Below are 26314 nucleotides of genomic sequence, written 5' to 3' on the forward strand. Positions count from 1 at the left end.
GCACATGTGCTGGTAGTAGGATTATTCTGGAAGGCATTCAACACACTTTCTTCCATGGCGGGAGTTCGCATCGAACGTGGTCTGCCCACACTGCTCCTGTTACCTCTAAATGACCCATAATCGCACAAATTTTGATGCACACGCACATACAAACAGTGGTCTGGTACATGTCTGTCTGGGAAGCATTCTCCATAAATTCGTTGAGCGGCTCGTCCATTGCCCTCTGCTAATCCATACACTAGTTGCATGTGTGCCAGCTCACAGTTTGTATATCGATGCATGCTCTTCATGTGGCGACTACTGCTTGAATGAGTAAACCAGAAATTTTCCCTCTCGCGAACTGATGAACAGCGCCGTGTACCAACTTACGGTGACATTTCCGGTTATGGGTTCCTATGCGATTCACATTCCTTTAGATGTTACCTACCTCCCCTAAACGTTTGTACCAATATTTTTGAGACACCCTGTACATGCTGTCCAGTCTAGAAAACAGTTTTGTAAAAAATGCCAAAACCTTCTAGTTAAGGTTTTGGCATTTTCCACGATTTCTGGAATCTGGAAAAATGTTGGATTGCTTTGGACTGTTCTAAATTCCGATGTGTTAAACAGTTGCAGTATACTAGAAGAAGATATGATTAAGTGTCATGCTTGCTGGTACTTCATAATTTCATTTTAATTTTTACAGTGAAATTCCTGAATGATAACATAGTTGGAACTGTTGTGGTTGTAACAGTCATCGTGTGGATTCCAGCTAGTTGCCTCATCAGTTATGTGGTATGTAATATGCATAATTTTTTTATGAATAAAAAATGCTTTTTTTTTGTTCTGCTCATGCGGTAGGCGTTATTTATTTTATTATTATTTTTTTTTTATTTTTTTTTAGTTTTGAAGCAGTAAGTTATCAGGCTACTGTGTGTTCTCTGAATGTATTACTGACAAATAAAGGCTAGGATAATTATACCGTGATTAAAGTCTGATAAATTATGTTAATTTGTGCATATTGTTTCCTGTTATATTTATCAATAGATTTAATAGTAACACTTAATTTGAATGCATCCTTTTTTTTATAGAAAGAAGGAAGTGGGGTCAAATAAGAAACAGTCAAGGAAAATTATAGCATTTTCTCTTTTCTTTTTATATAACAAAAGCAATTTACCCTGTTATTACTGAAAGTATTATATTGGGACGCTATAAATAAGTGACATTTTATGCAAATGTTGTAGAGAGGTGTCATTTATGGCTGACTAGTCACATGAAAATGAACTCTGCAGATTTGATTGTGAATAGATAGTGGAATGATATGATATAGATTTAGGAGCATCTCAACATTCTGAAGACTTTAGATGAGACATCAGACATAACTGGAAAACTTGTCCATGTCAAGATTGGACATTGACAAAAGCAATGTATTTTGATTTCAGAGATCTCATAAGATCTCTGAACAGTTGTTTATTTTGTCCAGAAAAACTGTGCCAAAAATTGTCCAATAAATCACCCAACAGGGTCCCATAATGCTCAGGAGCAAGTGTAACTGGAATGCTGAAGCTGCAGATGAGCTGCAACTCGCAAGTCATTTATTCTGAAAATTATTGCATAGGCGATGGCAGTCTGATAGTTGTGGATGATATCACAGGAGGAGTGATATTTTAACATGTTCAGTAGTGCCATCCTTTCAACCCTGATACATTTTTGTGGTGTAGGACCATCCTTGTAGTAGAACCTTCTATGAAGACAACATATTACACTTGTTATCCACAGGACAATGCTCCTGTCACAAAGCTCTGTAGATAACAGCTTCATATGGGGAGAATAATGTAGTACTAATGGACTAGCCTAATTTAACTAGCCACCAAGGGGGAGTTTGGAAAATGCATGAAGGCTCATCCTTTGGATAAATGATGTCAGAAACCAACATTTTTTTATCCAAATCAAAACTATTCTGCTGCAGAAATGGAGAAATAGTTTCATTAATATATGTAAAAAAATTATGTAAAGTGTTCTATGAAGACAACATATTACAGCTAGTGGAAGCCCTGTACTTTATTAAAAAAAATTTCTGTAAACTGTTGTTTTCTTTTTTCTATTGAGAAATGATAAAATGTTATATATGTATAGTGTACAGTCAATCCTTGTATAACACAATGGTTGTGTTCCTAGAAACCCTCATGCAATATAAATAACAGGCCTTATGAGAAAAATAGGGTTAGGTGTAGACCACCCAAGATTGAACACACATTTCTAACCAAAACATTACCAAACACAATAAATAATAGGGATAAAATACTTATGTATTTTATCACGATTATTACATAATAAAATATTGCTAATGCTTTTCTTCTATTGTAAGTGAATTTGTTCTTTGTTTGATCTTTTATCCAAACAGATGACAGACGTTCCATCTCTTCCAATTCTTTGTGTCTTGATCTAATGGGTTTTGTTACACTTTGAGTTGTTCCTGCTATGAAAGTTGCTTTTATTTTCTCTGATTTCTTTTTAATTGTTTTTGGTGTTGCCTCATTTAGGCCTGTAGTATGATCACAATATTCTTTCATTTCACAATTTCTTATTTTTCCTCTATCTGGTGGGCAGAGGCCAGTGTGATTTTGGCCATAAGCACTAGTATGAGGCCGCTACAAGTTTTCCCTGGTAAGAATTTTTGACCCAGTCCGCCTCTGGTCTATTGATATTATTTTTCTTTTCTCTCTGACTCTGTAGTATTTTCACCAGGACTCTTCCTTTTCACACTTTTTTCAAGTATTTTACTAATTTTTAGGGAATAAATCACAATTACAGCATAAAAAGGACAAAAATGAGGAGTTGCGCTTGATGCACATAAACAAAGCTGCACGTGAGTAGGAACTGAATAAACAACACTGTAAAGTCAGAAACACACTATTATCACTTCACGCTAGCTCATATTTTATTAAAGCACATTTCTGAAGGTCACTACCATAAAACAATAAAAACAATTTCCAGTTGCATTCCTGCTAGTGGAATGTGTTATAAATGGGTAGTAAGCTCGATCTAACTGCATTTGCGATAATACAGATAGCTGGAATTCTGTGGATTTTTACATTTTCAGAATCGTGTCTTCATTCATTCCTATTGTGTTGCATTCAGTTGGGGTGATTCCTGCGTTTGGCTGCCATTTTTTGTAAACACAAAGGCGAATTGTGCATAAGCAAATTTGGTTTGTGTTATTTACGACATTGTTCCCCTATTTATAAATCATGTATGATCGAATTCGTGTAGTGTAAAGACTTGTTATATGAGGACTGACTGTATTTAAGTTTGTAGAAGTGACTGCTTCCTTGTGATAAATTCTGCAAGAAAGCTTATGTGTCATGGCTCTGTCTGAGGTTAAAGCTTAACTACTCGAGAGAACCTAACCAATCATAAATAATTACTGTACATAATGAATATGATCAAACTGAAAATTTGTACTGTATAAATTGTGAATTAAATAACTAGTACAAAGTAAATGCCTTATTTCCCCATGTATAAGACGCACCTTAATTTTGGGGCCCAAAATTTGAAAAAAAATGTATTACATAAAGTTACTGAACTCAAGTTTTATTCATCATAAAATTCATACAACTCATCACTGTCAAAATTTCCATCCATCAGCTTGTCCTCATCTGTGTCTGATGACGAATCACTGTCTTCATATATTGCCTCGTCCTCATTTCCATCTATGGCATTTGAAATGCCACACTTCTTAAATGACTTGACAACGATCTCAATCTTGATATTATCCCAGGATCTTTTCACCCAGGTACAAACTTCTCCTATAGTTGGTTCTTCACTCTTCCTGCTGGTGTCAAATTGGCCCCAGAAGACTTCATCCATTGGTTCCATTCGTCTCTCATGGCAGCTTTGAAGGGTTTGTTAATGCTGACATCTAGCGGTGGGAGCTGGGATGTCGAGCCTCCAGGTATGACAGCAAGTTTTGTTTTTTGCTCCTCGAGGAATGTCTTTTTTTGGCATTGTGTTGCATTTTAAAATCAGCATAGGAGGCAGCTTGATTCCGTTGGCACAACAAGCTAGAACAACTGTATAATGGCTCTTTTCATGTCTATTTGTCTTCACAGTTACAGTTTTCACCCCTTCTTATCAACAGTTCTGTTACTTGGGACATCAAATTGAAGGGGGACTTTGTCCATATTTGCAATCTGTCCCAACTCAAACTGATGTGTCTTCCGACATTGAATGACAAAATGATGAAATTCAAGGACCTTCTGCTCATAGCTTTCAGGCATCTTTTGGGCAAGTCTGGTGTGTGTACGCATGCTTAGTCCATTCCGTTTCATGAACCTGAAGCACCAATTGTGTCCTCCTTTGAAATCAGTAACTGCTTTTTCATCAGCAATTCTTCTTGCCTCATGCTGAACCATCTTTGTGGACACAGGAATTCCAATTGCCCTTTGCTCCTCAATCCATATCTTCAATTCCCTCTCTAAATCAGGTCATTTTGCTGACTTGCCTCTAATGGCCTTCTTCTGCCGTGGCATTTTCAGTAGGGTTTCTTCTTACTGTAGCCAGTCTCGGATTGTTTTCTCAGTTGGAGGAGGACCAAACTTACGTTCAGCAGCACGATTTCCATTCACTATTGCAAACTGGATCACTTTTAACTTGAATTCAGCACTGTACGAAAATCTTTTCTGAGCCATTTCTAGGCAGAACATGGCAAAATGTAACCTAATATACCGGTAACAAGTGCGAAACAATGAGCGCAAAGACAACACACGTGAAAAAGCGGGAAATGCAAGTAAAAAAAAAATCTATAACCACTGTATAAGACGCACCCAGTTTTTAGACCCCAAATTTTTCGAAAAAAGGTGCGTCTTATACATGGGGAAATACGGTATCACCTGCATGGTACCAGAATTATGTCATAGCAGGAACACTCTGACATCACAAAAATGAAAAGGAAAAAGTGAATGCTACAAATAAACAAGTCACCTTATCACATCCTTGAAACAGCATAGTGCAAAGGTAAAATAATAATTCCATGAGGAAATTAGGCAGTTAACCATGTGGAATTTAACAGACCAATTTTTATTTCTCCAGTATTTACACTGCAATATGCAAGAACTAATTGGAATACATAACACATATGTTTCATGGATTATTTCTTATGCACTTCTCAAGAAGAGTTGTGCATTAGCTTTTTAGCAATTCACATTTATCAAGTTTCATCACATTGAAGCAGGAACAGTCCAAAAAATGTTTGCATCATACATTCCAGTTAGTTCCTGTGGCAACAGCCTTAGAGAAATAAATATACATGGAATGAACTTTTGATAAAATTGAGGTATGGTTTGATTTACAGCTCAGCCTAAAAGTAAGTGTTTACTTTTAGCTATGAATTCCAGACTTGTACTTTTTTAACCATTATTTACAAATTTTTGGAATTATGAGGAGCATCATTAAAGCTGCTCTTCAGTATTCTGAAAATTATAATGGATAAGCCCTCTCAAATATAGGCAGCAGATAATGTGTTAAATTTTGCAGGGTTGACTAATTAATTTCTTTATAGAGAAACAATTACCTTACCAACTATTAGGGCTACAAAACAGCATGCTAGTGGAAATTAATCTAGAACACAAGTAAACTAGTTATAGTAGTTCTGTAGCCTTCTACTAGTTAAAGTACAACAGTCTACAAATAAAATAAAATGAAACCTTAACACATGCACACACTGGGTTAACTAAGTTTTTTTATACATATTTTGTATTCTCAGGATCGTAAGAGAAGAGAAGAATATCAGCGTGTTATTGGAGGAAAGACTACTCGAGAGGTAAAATTTGACTAATTTTTATATAGAGAGCTTCCCTAAAAAGAATATAAATATTTCAGATTAAAATATTTATTGGATGTTATGAAACAGAATGGCAAAAAAACTACAAATAACTGTAAATTTGTGTGTGTGTGTGCGTGTGCGTGTGTGTGTGTGCGCGTGCGTGTGTGTGTGTGCGCGTGCGTGTGTGTTATTTCAGTGAGCTCTGTTTGTAGCTCACCATACATGCAATCTGTAAATCTGCCGTTGCCATGTCTGCACCAACATAACGTTAAATAATGTAGCTACCAATATTCTTCCTTTTAGCTGCAATAGCAATATCCAAAGAGAAGATAATGCATTTTGTCCATTACTTTATCCCAAAATAGAAATCTAATGGACTGAGATCTGGTGAATAGAAAAATTAAGGTATTAGTTCTCTTCCTGTACTAATCCACCTACACTTAAACTGGGCATTCAGTAATTGGCACACAAAATATGGAGGTGAGTGCATCATCATACTGATGGATGTTAGCACACCCCCCCTCAGGCTGTGGAAGTGCATAATTTTCTGGCATGTTCAGGTACACATTGTTTATATCTTCCATGCAAAAAAAAAAAAAAAAAAAAAGCATATCTTTTCTGTGCTTGTGAGTGCACATCGTGTTTACCTTTTTAAGTCTATGTGAAATATAATATGCACTCAAATAAAATAAATTAATGAAAATTGGATGGAGAAGGTAGTGTTGAAATTAGCTAATGTGTACATATTAGTTGTCAACAAGAGTGGAGGAGGGAATGGTTAATTTATATAAAAAAAACTTAGAGAGAGTGCATGTGTGTTAAAGAGTTTTGGAGGATTATGTTAGGCATGCTCAGAAGCTGTTTCTCCTGTATCAAGTGAAAGTCCGTGAAGTCTGATTCTATCAAATCTCCAGGCCTTGGAAATGTTTGTTGGAGTTTTAAGTTATTAGAGACAAGTTTCAAGTATTTTACTGCAGTTGTTTCATATGACAGTAATTTTTAAGCCAGATTTAGAACTTTTTGTGATGTCTGATTGTTCCAAGCTCAAGCACTGTGTGGATCTTTAACAATATCTCATACTATCTGTGATATAGTAATGACCGTCAAGATACAAGTGGCAATAGTTCGTATGGTTTTAGGCATGTTAGCCTGTACATGTAAAGTATGTATTGTCTTCACCATGTTCATCCATCACATTTTCATGTGATAAACTTCACTCCCAATGGATAGATTTTTCACAAAATTTTATATCTGGCTCTTTTAGAAAGATTTGTCAAGCCATTACAAATTTCATTAAAATCAGACCAATAGAAATACAGTCAGACCTCTCTTTAATGAACTTTCATATAGCGAATTTTTTTTTTTTTTTATTTCCCCTTGATCATTACATTGAAAATAGTTTCCGTATAACGAAGAAAATTTCCATATAATGAACCGATTTCAAGAGATCTGGGTATGCATTGTTTGAACCTCTGGCCTTTAGGCAATAGAACTGATGCTGCAGAAAGCATGAATTAAGAGCTAAAAGGATTAATTCTTAAGTGCACAAACTTAATGGTGCCCATAAGAATGTATACAATCAAAGTAGTGCTGGTCAACTGCTATCTATGTGTTCAGAGCCATTGGCAAAGATTAAGGCATATTCCTGACACGGACATTGGCTCTGGTCAACTTGTTTTCTACTGTAAGCACCCTATTACAGAATCTGGAGAGAGTGATTTTCTTTTATTCCAGAAATTCATCTGTTGTTTCACAAATATGAGTCATCCACTTTCACTAAATTTCATCTGTACCTGTTTACTTGTTAGGTACAAGTGGCCTCAAAATCAGTTTTGTTTTAGCTGCTGTGCAAGTAACCTTACAATGTCTAAGAGGAAATCCTTGAGTGAAGTGGAAAAAGTGGATTGCTTAATAGAAATTGCTTTAAAACTTGGTATCCCTGCCAGCAGTGTGCTAACCATTCTGAAAAACTGGGTTTCAATTCTGCCTGTATGAAGATGTAGATGAAGCCGTTTTTAAGTGAATGAAGTTGATTCGAGACCAAAACATGCTGATATCAGGACCATTAATAAAAGAAAAGGCTATGGAGTAAACATCTTTTCTGGGGCATAAAACATTCCAAGCAAGTTCTGGTTGACTAGACAAATTTAAAAAGCATTATGGCTTACTTGAAAAAGTTATTTTTGGTGAAAGTGGAGTTGTAATTGAAGAAGATTGTATGCACTGGAAAGAAACAGTTTTGAAAAAAAAAATTATGGAAGACTACGAGCCCAAAGGCATATTCAACGTTGATGGAAGAGTCTATTTTTTAAAATGTTTTCCGAACAAGACACTGACTTTTAAAGGTGATAAATATTTAGGTGGAAAAAATAGTAAGGAGAGATTTACAGTCTTGTTTGGTGCAAATATTGCTTGTAATGAAAAACTGAAGCTCTTGATAATAAGCAAAAGTAAACAACCACAATGTTTCAAAGGAGTAAAGTCATTAGAGTTGGACTACAACAAAAAATCTTGTATGACAAATGAAATTTTTGAACAGTGAATTTTAAATTTCAATAAAAGATGAAACACAGAAAAATTGCATTGATTGTTGACAACTGTCCTGCTCACTTGGTAATTTCAAAACTTACAAGCTTGTTTTCTGAACCCCGATTACCTCATCTAAACTGCAGCCAGTGGACCAAGGCATTATCAAGAATTTGAAAGTGAAAAATTACTGAAAAAAATACTGAGAATACCAACCAATGTATAGATTCTGTTATAGATTTGCAGATGTGCATATCAGAGTTGGTGAAAGTGTGGAGTCAAAATGTGATGGAAACAATGATTAAGAATTGTTTTGCAAAAGCAGGTTTTGCTAAAATGCCAATTAACAGCAATGAGAGCGATAAACTACTACAAGATATTGAGCAACCTTGGGAAGAATTCCAAGCGAGGTTTGATCAGTGGAGAAATTGTTCTTGACAAATTTTTTGGAGTTGATAATGATGTCATAGTAGCTGAATATCTGAGTGGCTCAAACATTTTGGAGAGTATTCAAAGAACTAGTGACAATATTGACGATTAGTTGGATGAAAATGAGGACAATATTCAAACCTCCCAAACATATCGTGTCTGGGCAGAATTTCCCAGACACGATAGGAGGGAGTATGTGATCAGAGCCTTGTCGATCAATTCGGCCCTGGAGAGATTATGCAAGGCTCAAGGGGTAGAATTTTTCTCAGCCTGGTCTGTACTTGTTAACAGGAGAGACTGCTTCTACAGGGATGGGATACACTTAAATAGAAAGAGTGCAAGAATATTTGCTGATGCTATCGAGGCAGAGTTAGGTGGGTTGGAAAACTGCTAGCTTGTGGGATACATGGACTAATAGATTAATAGTAGCCGCTGGCAGAGGTGAAAGTGATTCTTGTACTGCTTCTATTGAAATGCAATTGAGCAGCAGCCTGGAAACCAAGGCAGTGGGGATTTCCAGGACTGCTGGGAGTCATAGTGGAACAAGTAAATACATGGGCTGTGTTAGGGTAACTAAGAGTAGAAACAGGTGCATGTATACTTGCATGTACACCAATGCTAGGAGTATAGTTAATAAATTTGATGAGCTTGAAGTGCTAGTTAAAACATCAAAGTCAGATATTGTTGGGATATCAGAGACATGGTGTCACACAGACATAAGCAGTGCAGAATTGGAATTTGGGGAGTGCAATGTGTACAGAAAGGATAGACAGGACAGAAAGGGAGGAGGGATTATGCTGTTAGTTAAAAAACACATAAAATCTAAGGAAGTGCATCCAATTGATGTTGGTGGACATTGCAATGTTGTCTGTTTGGTGTGATATAAGCATGGGGAAAGGAAAAATTAGAGTATGTGTGTGTTAGCATTAGTAGAGGCATATGATGCAAGAAAGCAAGCTTATTCAGCATCAGCCAAAAAAAAAAAAAAAAACACCACTACTCCCATTTCACCCCTCCGTTCGTTCGAAATACCTGTCCAGCTGAGCCTTAAATTTGTTTAGGCTATCAACTTCAACAACAAGCGATGGAAGTCTATTCCACAAACCAACTGCCCGCTGGCTAAAGGCAAATTTCCACACATCTATCCGACATCCGTCCTTCCTCAATTTGAATTTATGCCCTCTCAGGTGATTATTCTGAGCAAGAGGAAGAATCCCATCGGCATTGAGCATGCTCAAGCCATTCAAAGCCTTATACACCTCTATCAGATCACCTCGCCGATGCCTAGTCTCCAGGCTCTGTAATTTGCAAAACTTAAGCCTTTCTTCGTAAGAGCAACCCTTTGTTCCTTTCACTAATCTTTTGCCCTTCTCTGTACTCGTTCCAGCAGCTCTACATCCTTCTTGAAATGAGGCCTCCAAACCTGTATACAGTACTCAAGGTGTGGCCTGACCAATGCCTTATACAAGGGAATGATCACATCCCTGTCCCTGCTAGAAAAATTCCTGTATATCATTGATAAGACACCATGAGCTACTCTTGCAGCCCGTCTGCACTGCTCAGAGAACTTCATATCTGCCTGCACAATTACCCCCAGGTCCTTTTCATTCTCTACCACTGTCAGCGTAGTACCACAGAGTTGATACGTTGATCTGGGGTTACTGTTTCCCATATGTAGTACTTTACATTTGTCAATGTTAAACTTCATTTGCCACCTCTCAGCCCATCTGCTCAACCTTTCCAGATCCTGTTGCAGCAGCATAGCATCAGTAGTGTCCTTAACAACCCTGCCAACCTTTGTATCGTCTGCAAACTTGGACATTAAGCCTGATACACCATTATCAATATCATTTATAAATACAGAAAACAACAATGGACCCAACACTGAACCCTGAGGAACTCCACTAATAACATTAGTCCACGTTGAGCAGTGTCCATTGATTACCACTCTCTGTCTTCTGCCACTCAACCATCCCTTTATCCATAGCAGCAATTTGCCTCCAATGCCACACTTCTCCAATTTGTGCAGCAGTCTTCCATGCGCAACAGTATCAAAAGCCTTTCTAAGATCCAAATATATAATATCAAAGTTATTCCCTGCATCCAGTTCTTTTGTTACTACATCATAGTATCCAATCGAATTGGTCAGTCAAGACCTGCCCTTAACAAAACCATGCTGTGTCTGAGCTATAACTGAATTCTTGTCCAGATGATCCTGCAATGCTTCTTTAACCATTGCCTCCATTAATTTTCCTGGAACCGAAGTTAAACTAACAGGTCTATAATTACTTGTGTCAGCCTTTGATCCTCCTTTGTGAATTGGGGTTACATTTGCACATCTCCAGTCTATGGGTACCTCCCCTGAGTCCAAAGAAGCTCTCATAATTATGGCTAGGGGTTTGCTTACTTCCTTTGCTGCCTCCTTTAATATAACTGGATAGATCCCATCCACCCCAGGTGCCTTTTTTATGTTTATCCTCAACAATTTCTCCTCCACTTTCCTCTCAGTTATTAGAAAATCATCTAGCTCACTGCCAATGTTTACTTCACCTACGACATTCCCCTTCCTGAATAACTCCTCATGTGTGAATGTAGATGCAAAATACTCGTTTAGATTGTTAGCCACCTGAGCAGGATCCTCAACTGTTGAACCATCAACATCCAGTGGACCAATCTGATTCATCCCTTTCCTTCTTGAGTTTAAATAGGTAAAGAACTCTTTTCTGTTTTTCTTTGCATCCTTTGCCAAAGATTTCTCATAATCTGCCTTTGCCTGCCTAATCTCCTTTGTGACTTGGTTACAGACCAACTTATATCTATCATAGGCTTCCATGTCACCCATTAATTTGTATGTATCCCATGCATTTTTCTTCTCTGCCATATGTCTCATTAGTTCATCTGACAACCATTTAGGCCTGAACCTTGAACAATATTTCTTGGTTGGTATGTAAAGCATGGTAGCTTCCAAGATTAGTTCCTTGAATGCTTCCCAGTGTTACAGGCCTAATGAATCTGATGAGTATAATAAGCAGTTGTGCAGAGAAATAGAGTGGGCCAGTAAATCAGAGTGTCTTATAATGGGGGATTTTAATTTCCCAGAGATTGACTGGAATTTTTAGGTTGGTCACTCACACACTAGCAAGGCTTTTGTGGATTTAATGGATGATTATTTTCTACATCAGCATGTTTGGGAGGCAACTAGAGGGAGTAATACTCTTGATCTGATTATCAGTAGTGATTCTTCATGCTTTAAGAATCTGCAGATAAAGGAACCACTAGGTGACAGTGATCACAGTGTGCTGAAGTGGGATTTAGTCAAAGAGGTAACTACCATCACGGGTAAAGGGAAGGGTTTTTGCTTTTGTAAAGGTGACTATGGTGGTCTGAGACAGTATTTAAATTCTATACGGTGGGATCAACTGAAGATGTTAACAGCAAATTCAAAATGGGAAGCATTCAAAGAATTAATCTTGGATGCTACTAGGCTTTTCATACCAACTAAGAAATATTGTTCAAGATTTAGGCCTAAATGGATGTCAGATGAACTAATTAGACATGTGACAGAGAAGAAAAATGCATGGGATACATATAAAATAACGGGTGACACAGAAGCCTATGATAGATATAAGCTGATCTGTAACCAAGTCATAAAGGAGGTTAGACAGGTGAAGGCAGATTACAAGAAATCTTTGGCAAAGGATGTAAAGATAAACAGCAAAGAGTTCTTTACTTATGTATACTCTAGAAGGAAGGGATGAATCAGATTGGTCCACTTGATATCGATGGTTCAACTGTTGATGATCCTGCTCAGGTAGCTAACAAACTAAATGAATATTTTGCATCTACATTCACACATGAGGAGTTATTCAGAGAAGGGAATGCCAGAGGTGTATTAAATTCTGGAAGTAAGCTAGATAATCTTGTAAAAACTGAGAGTAAAGTGGAGGAGAAATTGTTGAAGATAAACATAAGAAAGGCACCTGGGGTGGATGGAATCTATCCAGTTATATGAAAAGAGGTGGCAAAGGAAGTAAGCAAACTCTTAGTCATAATTATGATAGCTTCCCTGGACTCGGGAGGTACCCATGGACTAGAATGTGCAAATGTGACCCCAATCCACAAAGGAGGATCAAAGGGAAACACAGGTAATTACAGACCTGTTAGTTTAACTTCTGTTCCAGGGAAATTAATGGAGGCACTGTATAAAGAAGCATTGCAGGATCATCTAGGCAAGACTTCAGTTATAGCTTGGATACAGCATGGGTTTGTTAAGAGGGAGTCTTGTCTGACCAATTTGATTGGATACTATGATGTAGTCACAAAGGAACTGGATGCAAAGAATAACTTTGATATCATATATTTGGATCTTAGAAAAGCCTTTGATACTGTTGAACATGGAAAACTGCTGCACAAATTGGAGCAGTGTGTCATTGGAGGCAAATTGCTGTTATGGATAAAGGGATGGTTGAATGGGAGAAGACAGAGTGTTAATCAATGGACACTGCTCTTTGTGGACTAATGATATGAGTTGAGTCTCTCAGGGTTCAGTGTTGCGTCCATTGTGTTGTTTTCTGTATTTATAAATGATATTGATGATGGTATAACAGGCTTAATGTCCAAGTTTGCAGACGATATGAAGGTTGGCAGGGCTGTTAATGACAGTACACTGCTGCAAGAGGATCTAGAGAAGTTGAGCAGATGGGCTGAGAGGTGGCAAATGAAGTTTAACATTGACAAATGGGAAGCAGTAACCTCAGAGTAACGTACCAACTCTGTGGTACTACACTGACATTGGTAGAGAATGAAAAGGACCTGGGGGGTAATTGTGCAGGCAGATATGAAGTTTTCTGAGCAGTGCAGACAGTCTGCAAGAGTAGCTCATGGTGTCTTGTCAATGATATACAGGAATTTTTCTAGCAGAGATAAGGAGGTGATAATAAGGCAATGGTTAGGCCACACCTTGAGTACTGTATACAGGTCTTGAGGCCTCATTTTAAGAAGGATGTAGAGCTGTTGGAAGGAGTACAGAGAAGGGCAACAAGATTAGTAAATGGAACAAAGGGTTGCTCTTACAAAGAAAGGCTCGTCACTACCAAATACAGAGGATGTGGAAAGGTCAGGGAATGACCACTGCATATTCCCAGAGCAATATGGCTTTAGTTGCTAATGCTCCTTAAAAAAAAAAAAAAAAAAAAAAATACAAAGAAAGGCTTAAGTTTTGCAAATTAATGTCTGGAGACTAGGCATCTGCGAGGTGATATGATTGAGGTATATTGAATGGTTTGAGCATGCTCAGTGCTGATGGGATTCCTCCTTTTGCTCAGAATAATCACCTGAGAGGGCATAAATTCAAATTGAGGAAAGACGGTTGTAGGATAGATGTGCGGAAGTTTTCCTTTAGCCAGCAGGTGGTTAATTGCTGGAACGAACTTCCATCTGTCATAGAAGTTGAAAGCTTAAATAGATTCAAGGCAGAACTTGACAAACATTTGGAGCGAGTGGATTGGTGAAATAAGGGGGGGGAGGAGTGTTTGGCTGATGCTATATAAGCTTGCTTTCTTGCATCATGTGCCTATGTTAATGAAATGTTGGGAACATTTGAAACTTTGTGTCAAGGCCTTCAGTGTGAAGGAAATGTGACAGAAAATACATTTGAGTGTTTAAATAAATGCGAACATTTTTATGAATGATGGATAGTAAAATCCATGTACAAAAAAAATAATCAAATATTTTACAAAATAATTCTTAAAAGCGTACTAATATATTTTGTGCATCATGGAAGTAGTCATTTCTTTATATGCATGTATTAATAACTTAATTGTTTTAAAATGTTAGAAAATTTATTCATTCCCACTTATTTCTGAATGTTGAACTACAGTCCTTTTCATTGTTCAAAAGTCATATTTCTTTATAACGAAATTTCTGTTTAACAAATTTTTTCAAGCGAATGATTGATTTCATATACAGCAGACTCTCGATTTACCGGGATCGGATTAACTGGGACATTTCGACTCCAAATTTTAAAAAAAAAATCAACCAGAAATAAAAAAAATTCGAGTAATAACTAGAATAGATATAAACAGATGTTTTGCAAGTTGTAAATAAGCAACAAGCGGCATTATAAGTCGTCATTGGGAGATTAGTGTACCTATTATCTTGCAGTCCCTGCTGTCTTCACCCCCGACACTCAAAGAAAAGAAAAAAAAAAAAAAAAAGAGCCCAAATGTTTAGTGTGTTTTAGTGCGTCGCATCGATTGTTGTGTTCTGTTGCAGCACAAAAGGACGAAGTTTGTTTCTTTATTTATGTCAGGGATGTCTGAATTTTTTTTTTATAGTAAAATTTTTTTTTTATCACGAAAATGATGGGTAAACCCAAAAGAGTTGCATTTTCAGTTAAACAAAAACTTGAAATTATTCAAAAGTTTGAAAACGGTGCATCTGTTAAATCTCTAAGGAAACATAATGTTGGTGACCAAACCATATGCAACATTGTAAAAAATAAAGGGAAGCTATTAGATTTAAAATTGACATCGTAAAAAATATACAAAAGCTATTAGACTTCAAATCGACATCGCAAAAAATAAAGGGAAGCATCGTATTGGACACGCAAGTAGTGCGTGGTAAGTTTTTTCATTTTTATCTATCGTCATATTTTTTACGTAGGTTGCTAAACATTTTTCGATATGGTAAGTCCCCAGCTAATGCAACTATGGATTTACGTAAATTTTTTTTTCACTCAATTTAGGATTGTGAAATTTAAAACGAACAAAAATAATAAATAAATAAAATAAGCGATCAATAACGACGATCACGGCATGCACAAATTGCACAAGTGAGATATGGAGTAATAACAAGCAAAAAAAAATAGGAAAGAAGAGAAGATTCTTACAATTTATTTATGGTTTTTATATATATATATATATAAGTTATATACGGGTAGTAAACTCATATATATATATATATATATATATATATATATATATATGAGTTTACTACCCGTTTATAATTAGATGCACGAACAGAAAAGCCCAGTAACCCGGAAGGTGCAAATTGTTTAATGGCAGTGACTTCCAGAAATGTGAGTTCATATGAAGTGATAATAGTGTGTTTTCCCCTTAACCCTGTGAAGTTCTTTTCAGAAAATTTCATTTTGACCGTTATCATAGTGCCGACTATGAGAATAAGTGACAGCACTACTAGCATATCTATCAAGAAAAGGAAAGCCATCAATTTGGATCAGAAAATAATAAGGATGTATGAAAATGGCCAAACATTAACAAGTATTGCATGGAATTCAGATTTGTCAATAATAATATAGTAAGCAATATGTTGTTAGTCATTCCCGAGTTACGTAAAACTCGACGAAGTAAGAAGTCCTGGAACATATATCGGGGACTTTTGTATTTTTGGATTAACTAGAAAATTGATTATCCAGGATTTGTTTTTTACCATCTATCCCGGAAAATCGAGTCTACTGTACATATTACATTTTTTCATATACATATCACATAGGCTATCCATATACCATATATTTCAGCTGAAGCACTGGTTGTGTTTGCTACATAAAAGTTGTACATGAAAGTTGTTGCTTTCTTGCTCTTTTCTTTTTTATCAGTTTAATAAATCATAAGTCATGAATTATTCTGTTTGCTTATTATATTAATCACAGCAGAAACATTAAATAAGTTTTATATTTCAGTTGTTATTTAAAACCAAGAAATAAGTAAAACTGCATTACAAAACTGTTGAAGTTCACTATGACAGTTTGATTAATTAAATCACAGAGTCTGAACTACATGATGCATTTCACGCTGTTCATTATAAAATATAATGAAGAAAGCATGAGTGGACATTATGTTGGGTGGGGAGTATGTACAAGGAAGTGAAAACAATTAATTTTATGTTTTTATTTTTAGTTGATTAATTGGTAACAAGATAAATAGTTATTTACTTTACTTTTATTTTTTAAAAGTAATGGCAGTAGACCCAAGATAAGATATTTAACTGTGTCACTCTTATAAAAGATATAAGATCTTTAGTTTATAGGATTTCTGGAGAAATCTTATAAACTAAATTATTGTGAAGTACAATATCAAATGATATATACTTCCTAAGAAAAGAACCCAACTTTCTATAAGTGGAGAATGTAAGTTTTTCTGTTGTGACGGACCTGCAACAATTTTCTTGAAAACTGGCAGTGATAGTCAATGATAACTCAAATCACCAAAGATAGCACTATCTCTGGTTTTTATTGAGTAAACTAGAACCCTGAATTTGACAGTTATATTTGTTTACAATCCCTAACATGTGGAATTTCACTCTATCTGAAAATAACAGGACAGTGTAGATGGTTATTTTATTCTTTTATCTTCATACACACATCATTGTAGCAAATTCAGAGTAATTGTGTGTCAGTCTCAGTTTTGCATTGTTTACCAACTGGTGGTAAAGCTATCAAAATTTTTTCTTGTACCTGTATATCAGAATCTCACAAATACAGTCATTGGTTTTAGATTTCTAAACATAAATCTAAACCACTTTCTCAAAGCTTCCAGCCTCTTTAAATTTACTATATTGATGTGATACTATCATCAGGTGTATTAGCTCAATATGTACACCTAAATTTCTATAGCATATTATAAAACACTAAGCTCTGTTGGATTGTCCCCATCTTGAATTAAAGGGGCCACACAATGCCTTGCAGCACAGCCCCAAGATGCATTAACCATTGAATGGGGAAGTAATCATTATTAAGTAACTGTCATCAAATGGTTGAAGTAAATATTTAAATGCCAACATTCCTTTATGGAAACTTGGTATTTATATATAGGCTTTTTATGATTAATTTGTTCGGCTAAATTATGTTTTGTGAAATCTCACTCCCTTACATATTAAAGTAATTTCATTGTTGCAATGTTAGTTATTACTTTAATATATTCTAATTCTCTTTGATTTGTGTTTTTAGTTTTGAATTTTTTATTTGTTGTCACTCTTGATATATGCTAATAATTTACTACATTTTAATTGTATTTAATCAGTCCATCAAAAATAAACTATTCAATATCTATTTCCTTGTTCAACCTGAATTTTCAAGAGAATTTTTATTACAAAATGTCACAAAGATATAAATAACTGTAAAAAAGAGGTTGTTATAATAGTATGAAAATGGAAATACAGCAGGAACATTAGTTGATAGGGATGTTAAAACCACTTAGTAAGAAGTAAAGAAAGAAGTAAAGTGTATATGGAAATTGTTCAGAAAATGAGTTGAGTTGTGGGGGAACCATCTATGCAGTACTTTGCATTAACAAATGCAACGTACTGCTTGTGGGTAGAAGTAACCCCAGAGGAACATACCAACTGTGTGGTAGAAAATGAAAAAGACCTGGGAGTACCGTGCTCGGGTTGGAGGTTGAGAAGACAAAAGAAGATATTTGTTGACATTTAGACTGTAATTTTCAGGAAATACGTATGAAGGAAGGTTGTTCCAGAAAACGGCAGTTGAATGAATAAACGAGGAAGATGAAAAGTTGGTTCTGTGAGTTTGAAGTTGGACAGTAAATGGATGTTGGCTGGTGGCGGCACGTGTTCGGACTGTATTGAAAGACAGAGTGTGAATTATAGAAACCAATTCAGAAGAACAGCGCCCATTGAAATATCTGTAGAAGAGGCATGCAGCAGAAACAGTACATCTATGAGACAGCGAGTGGAGAGACTCTGTTAGAGATGAATCATTAATTAACCTAACTGCCCTCTTCTGAACGGAATCAAGAAGCCTGAGAGAGGTTTTGGGGGCACCACCCCAGATGTGGGAACAATATTCCATGGTAGAGCAGATTTGCGATTTGTACAGAGTGAACAGCTGTTTGGAAGAAAAGTAACGCCGAGAGTGAAAGAGAAAACCAAGTTTTTTATATGCAGAGAAAGCAACGTTTGTAATGTGCTTGTGTGATTAGAAGTCAGAGTAATCCCCAAAAGAAATATATCATTTTGCCTAGAAATTGGAGTGTCACCAAAGAAAAGCATAAGAGCAGAAGAATACTTTTTGCGAGATATAAGACAAGACTCAGTTTTAGAAGGATTGAAATCAACTAAGTTGTCTTTGACCCACTGGAGAATTACCTGGAGGTCGGCAATTTAAGGAATTGGTAGCAGATATTCGAGAAGTTGAAGCTGATTGAGCAGGGCAAGGTTTCTCAAAATGGAAAGTGGAATGCAATGTGCTATCATCAGCAAAACTATGGATAGGATTTCCGGTCAATGGAAGAAGGTCACTAATATATAAGAGGAAAAGAATGGGGGAAAGAACTGGACCTTGGGGGACACCAGCATTAGTGGAAAAGTTAGAAGACAGAGTGTCATCTACCATCACCTTCAGTGAGTGATCAGAGAGAAAACTGGATAACCAATTACAAAAAACGGTTGGCAAATCATAATATGGAAGCTTGTTCAGGAGCCCTTTATGCCCAACACGAACAAAAGCCTTTGAGATGTCAAGAGCAACTTCTTGTGTTCACCAAACTTTTCCATTGAATTTATCCATAAATGGGTACCATAAGCCAGAATATCACCAGTGGATCGACACTAATGGAATCCATACTGACGATCGTTGATCAGACGGAAGGTTTCTCGGTAGTTTAAGAGTTGGAGGTTAATTGATTTCTCCATTACCTTAGAAAGAGTAGAAGTGATTGCAATGGGACGATAATTGAATGGGAGAGATTTGTCACCCTCTTTAGGAACTGGCTGGATATGAGCAAATTTCCAAGCAGAAGGAAAAACACCTTTGGAATAAGAAAGTAAAAAAAGGTGGCAAAGAACAGGAGTAAGTTCAGGAGCACAGGTTTTGAGAACAAGTGGAGAAATACCATCAAGACCTGGAGCTTTCTTAGCATCAAGATTCGTCAAAATCCTTCTGATAATCTTTTGACAGAAGACCACAGGAGGCATTGAATGGAGTCTGTTGGGAATGGTGGCAGGGGTTTTACCAAGATCATTAATACATGAGTTGGAAGAAAAATGGGATGTTGGCAGTTCAACTTTATTCTTGGCTGAAGTGACAACAGAACCAACTGGTTTTGATAGATGTGGGAGCAAAGATGGGCAAAAGTTGCGGCCAATAGCTTTAGCAAGAGACTAGAATTCTCGGCTACCATTAGGGCAAGAAGCAAGTTTTCTACTCTTAGCCTGGTCAAAATCTAGTTTGGACTGATTAATAACTGCTTTACAATTGTTGCGAGCTTTGGTGTATGCAGAAAATGAAGCTGAAGATTTGGAAATAAGCCAATTACGATATGCAACGTTCTTCCCTCAAACAGCCTTAGCACATTTATTGGAAAACCAAGGTTTAGATAAAGGACACGATTTTAAAGTGGAGTGTGGAATAAAGGATTCCATTCCTACAAGAATAATTTCACTGGTACGATCTGAGCAAATGTTGACATCAGAAGTTTTGAAACAGTAATCCAACCAAGGAAAAGAAGAAAAGAAATCTCGCAAGTCATCCCATTTTGCATTCTTGTAATTCCAAACAATACAAAGTTGAGAATAGCCATGAGATAAAGGCTCCATTGGAGAAGAGACAATCACCAAGTTGTGATCTGAGGTTCCTAAAGGACCACTCACTTAGACTTACTTGCTTTTTATATCAGTGAAGGGGAAACACATTTCACCATAATAACGTAAAAACCAACACAATTCCAGCTATTGGTATAATCACAAATGCAATTAGATCAAGTTTACTATCAGTTTATAACAGATTCCACTGGCAGAAATGCAACTGGAAATTGTTTTTATTGTTTTAAGGTAGTAACCCCTAGAAATGTGCTTTAGTAAAATGTGAGGTGTTAATAGTGTATCTCTGCCTTTATGGTGTTGTTTATTCAGTTGCTACACGTGCGCAACTTTGTTTGTGTATCAAGCTTGCCTCTTCATTTTGTAATTGTTCTTTATTCCCTAAAAATCAGTAAAATTCTTAAAAGGTGTGAACAGGAAGCGTCCTGGTGAAGACACTACAGATTCAGAGAGAAAAAGAAAAGCAATATCGATAAAAAGAGGCAGACTGGGTCAAAAATTCTTACCCGGGAAAATTTGTAGTAGCCTCATACTAGCGTTTATGGCCAAAATAACATCGGCCTCCGGTAGGGCTTATGGCCAGTCGGCCTCTGTCGATAGAGAAAAAATATGAAATTGTGAAATGCTTTGAGCGAAATGAAAGACCATGTGATATTGCACGTGCTACAGGCCTAAATGAGGCAATGCCGAGAATTACAAAGAATGCAGAGAAAAAAACTTTCATAGCATGAACAACTCAAAGTGTAATTAAAATCCATTAGATTAAGACACAAAAAATTGGAAGAGATGGAACAGCTGTCATTTGTTTGGATAGAAAATCAAACAAAAAACAAGTTTGCTTATGATAGAAGCAAAAGCAGTAGCAATATTTTATTATGTAATAAAATATTACGTATAAACACAATAAATAATCGTAATAAAATACGTATTTTATTACGATTATTTATTGTGTTTGGTTAGAAATGTGTGTTCAATCTTGGGTGGTTGGCACCTAACCCTATTTTTCCCATAGGGCCTGTTGTTTATATTGCACGAGGGTTTCTAGGAACACAACTATCGTGCTATACAAGTACTGACTGTAATTGCAAAAGCCTCAGCCTCTCGACCAGCTGGGTCAGTGTGACTAGAAAACGGAAGCCAGCTGGAGTTGTGAATATTAAAATCACCAAGGAAAATTACCTCACTGTTAGGAAAGTTGGACTGGAGAAAGTAAAGTTGCAAAGAGAGGAAGTCAAAGAGCTCCAAGTGATTAGTGGAGTTGGGAGAACGATAGAGACAACAGAGATTCTGTCAGGAAATGTACATGGGGTTTGGCCGACTGCAAATGGAAATGAACATCGTTGAGATTAGAATTGAGATCACGTATATTTGTGAAATGAACTAGGAAGTGTTAAGGAGGTTTAGATCTTTTCGCAGATAAGCTTACTCTATTAGTTTGACAATTCGTGGTGTATTCGATAGTAATAAAAAGTGGGAGCAACATGCTGTAATGAAATTTTTGGATATGGTGTACACATGGTAAGAATACACCCAGATCCTTGACGTAACGTGGCCTCGACAATGCCCCCCCGCATACACACTACTCGAATTCCCTCCAGTCACTGTCTGGCAGAGTAGAGGTAGCAAGATTATACACTAGCTGATCTGGAAGTCTCCTAAAGAGTTACCAATAGGTTCAGTCCGGTGTGCTAACTAGCGGCCGGCCTGCGAATACCATTTTAGAGCTGTACCCTCGAAATGTAAGGAAGATTGGATCTCACCATGATTTTCATCATAACCTCAAACGTCATCAGTCATACAGCATGATGGAAGAGATGGGAAAGGGTTGACCGCAACTTAGCTCTGGAGACTAAACATGGGTTCCACCACTTCAAGCCTCCAATAAGCAAAGTGGTGGTATTTCACCGGTTGATGAGAGTCATCTACCACCTAGTAATGCCTGGTAACACAGAGGGGTGGCATTCCTCCATGTGGTGTGGGTGCCACACCTGGACCCCTGCTTATGTTGGTTCACACCTGGGTAGTCACCCACAGTGTGCATGTGCATGGAGATTACACCCAGGGTTACTAAAAGTCCCACCATCATGAAGGTGCAAGCAAAGGATTTGGCTGTCACAGACCATCCAGACTTGACCAAAATTGGATCCACTTGACTTGAATATCACCCGAATATCAGTTCCATCAGCGTTTTAGACTCCCAGGTAGCAAATACAGCTTGTCTGGCATATCTGAGAGAATGTCTGTGACAACCTCAAGGACCAAAGTCAGATGTGAAGTTTTGTCAGTCAGATATGAAGTTTTCTGAACAATGTAGACAGGCTGCAAGAGCAGGTCATGGGGTTTTTTCAATGATATACAGGAATTTTGCTAGCAGGGAAAAGGAGGTGATTATCCCTTTGTATAAGGCAAGGGTCAGGCCACACCTTGAGTACTGCATACAGGTCTGGAGGTCTCATTTTAGGAAGGATGTAGATTTGCTTAAGTACGTACAGAGAAGGGCAACAAGATTGGTTAGGGGAATGAAGGGATCCTCTTACCAAGAGAAGCTTAAGTTCTACAAATTGCACCGGCTATATACTAGGCACCTTCGAGGTGATCTGATTGAGGTGTATAAGGCCTCGAATGGGTTGAGCATTCTGAATTCTGATGGGATTCTTCCACTTATTCAGATTACGAACCTAAAAAAAAAAAAAAAAAAAAAAGGTAAAGTGCAACCAATACCCACTGCAGGATGGAAGCCTCCTCGACAATTCATGCTGAGGGAAATGGACCATAATCTACCACACTGGTCCAGTGCGGGTTGGCAGATCGACCGTATGCAGCAGTCAGTGGCTTGAACCCCAGTCTACTCAAAGAGCGTGTGCTACTGCACTCCCGCTCCTGACCACCCGGCTACAGAGGCCTTCCTAAGGGGGCATAAATTCGAATCGAGGAAAGACAGCTGTAGAATAGATGTGCGGAAATTTGCCTTTAGTCAGTGGGTGGTTAATTGCTGGAACAAACTTCCATCTGTCATTGTGGAAGTAGATAGGTTAAATTAATTTAAGGAGGAATTGGACAAACATTTAGACCGGAATGTTTGTGTGGATTTTTTTTTTTTTTTTTTTGGTAGATACTACACAAGCTCATACGCTTGCTTTCTTGCTTCGCATGCCACGATTACTATTACTATTTTTTGTGCATGTAATAACTACTTTGTTTCCTGTAGCAAAATTACACTGATGATTTTTGCCTTACTGTTTAATGTCAGTGACATATGCTACTGCTATCAGCAGTAATGGAAAATCTTTTATTTGTTACTTAAAATACTATCTCCTAAACTGAAATGACTCATTAATGAGGATTGGGTGATAAAGAGGAATGTTTGCCAACTAATCTTTGTCTTCTCTCAAATTTCCATCTGACATTTTTAACTTTTTATAGTTTGTTAATCTACACAAATACATTTAGCATTAGCAAGGGCACATGCTGCAAGAAAGCAACCTTATATAGCATTAGCCAAAAAAAAAAAAAAAAAAACCTTATTTCACCCATCCCCTCTCTCCAAATGTTTGTCTAGTTCTGCCTTGAATCTATTTAAGCTATCAACTTCTACAACGACAGATGGAAGCTTGTTCCACCAATCAACCACCCGCTGGCTAAAGACAAACTTCCGCACATCTATCCTACAACCATCTTTCCTCAATTTGAATTTATGCCCTCTCGCGCAATTATTCTGAGCAAGAGGAAGAAATCCCATCAGCATTGAGCATGCTCAAACCATTCAAGGCTTTATACACCTCAATCAGATCACCTCGCAGGTGCCTAGTCTCCAGACACTGTAATTTGCAAAACTTAAACCTTTCTTCGTAAGAGCAACCCTTTGTTCTGTTCACTAGTCTTGTTGCCCTTCTCTGTACTCGTTCCAACAGCTCTACATCCTTATTAAAATGAGACCTCCAGACCTTTTTACAGTACTCAAGGTGTGGCCTGGCCATTGCCTTATACAAGGGGATAATCACCTGCTTATCATTGACAAGACACCATGAGCTGCTCTTGAAGACTGTCTGCACTGCTCAGAAAACTTCATATCTGCCTGCACAATTACCCCAAAGTCCTTTTTATTCTCTACCACTGTCAGTGTAGTACCACAGAGTTGATACGTTACTCTGGGATTACTGCTTCCCATATGCAACACTTTACATTTGTCAATGTTAAACTTCATTTGCCACTTCTCAGCCCATCTGCTCAAATTTTCTAGATCCTGTTGCAGCAGCGTACTGTCATTAGTGTCCTTCACAACCCTGCCAACCTTTGTATTGTCTGCAAACTTGGACATTAAACCTGATATACCATCATCAATATCATTTATAAATACAGAAAACAACAAATGACCCAACACTGAACCCTGAGGGACTCCACTAATAACATTAGTCCACGAAGAGCAGTGTCCATTGATTACCACTCTCTGTCTTCTCCCACTCAACCATCCCTTTATCCATAGCAGCAATTTGCCTCCAATGCCACACTGCTCCAATTTGTGTAGCAGTCTTCCATGTGCAACAGTATCAAGTCTTTCTAAGATCCAAATATATAATATCAAAGTTATTCCCTGCATCCAGTTCTTTTGTGACTGCATCATAGTATCCAATCAAATTGGTCAGACAAGACTTCCCCTTAACAAAACCATGCTGTGTCCGAGCTGTAACTGAAGTCTTATCTAGATGATCCTGCAGTGCTTCTTTAACCAGTGCCTCCATTAATTTCCCTGGAGCAGAAGTTAAACTAACGGGTCTATAATTACTTGTGTCAGCCTTTGATCCTCCTTTATGACTTGGTTACAGATCAGCTTATATCTATCATAGGCTTCTGTGTCATCTGTTATTTTATATGTATCCCATGCATTTTTATTCTGTCACATGTCTAATTAGTTCATCTGACATCCATTTAGGCCTAAATCTTGAACTATATTTCTTAGTTGGTATGAAAAGCCTAGTAGCATCCAAGATTAATTCTTTGAATGCTTCCCATTTTAAATTTGCTGTTAACATCTTCAGTTGATCCCACTGTATAGAATTTAAATACTGTCTCAGACCACTGTAGTCACCTTTACGAAAGCAAAAACCCTTCCCTTTACCCTTGATCGTAGTTACCTCTTTGAGTAAATCCCACTTCGGAACACTGTGATCACTGCCACCTAGTGGTTCCTTTATCCGAAGATTCTTGATGCATGAATTTATTCTTTTATATTTTATTTGAATTTATCCTTTTATATTTTATTTGAATTTATCCTTTTATATTTTATTTGAATTTATCCTGTTATTTTTTTTTTATATATACAGTCGAACTTCCCTATAACGAATTCGATAAATCCGGCGAAAAAATTCGTTATACAGAGAAATTCTTTTTTTATTAGAAATTGTTATCTAATTAGAGAATGAAAACGAATCTACATTTATTTTTAATGTATTTTATTTCAAAAACATACTTATTTAAATTACGTTTACACAATTTTCGCCGGTAAATATCACAAATTTAAAAAATCTGTAATTTTCGTTTGCACAGTACAATTAAAAAATTGTCTGATTCTCAAAGAAAACCTCACATTTGTTCAGAGCATTAAAAACATTATCAGGAACATTTTCACAAAACTGTAGACCCATACGAACCGTTAATCAAGTGTTAATCATTTCTTCGCGAGTTGGCTTTTCTACGGGTTGTTCTGATGCGTCATCGTCAATTTCTTCGTGATCATGGTCGCGTCTAACACTGTTCAGCAGTATTTCATCTTCATTTGGATGTTCTGCTGTGACCTACATAAACATAACTATCCAGTGTTATTTCATTTTCGATGTTTCCGGATGATTCTAATAATGTCCAAAAGTTTTTCAGTTGTGAAAGGGGCAGTTCATCTTGTTCGTCCAGTCGTTGTTCGACTTCTGTATTCAATGCAAATCCCGCTTTCGAAAAACAAATTTGAATAGTATATTCGGTGACATCATT

General features: G+C 37.0%; 1 protein-coding gene across 1 annotated transcript in view; it reads left to right on the forward strand.

The window, feature by feature from the left end:
* The window catches only part of Tace (ADAM 17-like protease Tace), a 204686-nt gene that overhangs the window by 170996 nt on the left and 7376 nt on the right, over positions 1 to 26314 (forward strand). Inside the window, exons 18-19 of the mRNA XM_090385593.1 lie at positions 686 to 774; positions 5744 to 5800. Coding sequence (XP_090241719.1) covers positions 686 to 774; positions 5744 to 5800 — 146 coding nt within the window. The remainder of the gene's footprint in view (positions 1 to 685; positions 775 to 5743; positions 5801 to 26314) is intronic.

Source organism: Mastigoproctus giganteus, chromosome 12 (assembly GCF_048544385.1).
Source record: "Mastigoproctus giganteus isolate SK-2022 chromosome 12, ASM4854438v1, whole genome shotgun sequence".
Taxonomy (NCBI): Eukaryota; Metazoa; Arthropoda; class Arachnida; order Uropygi; family Thelyphonidae; genus Mastigoproctus; species Mastigoproctus giganteus.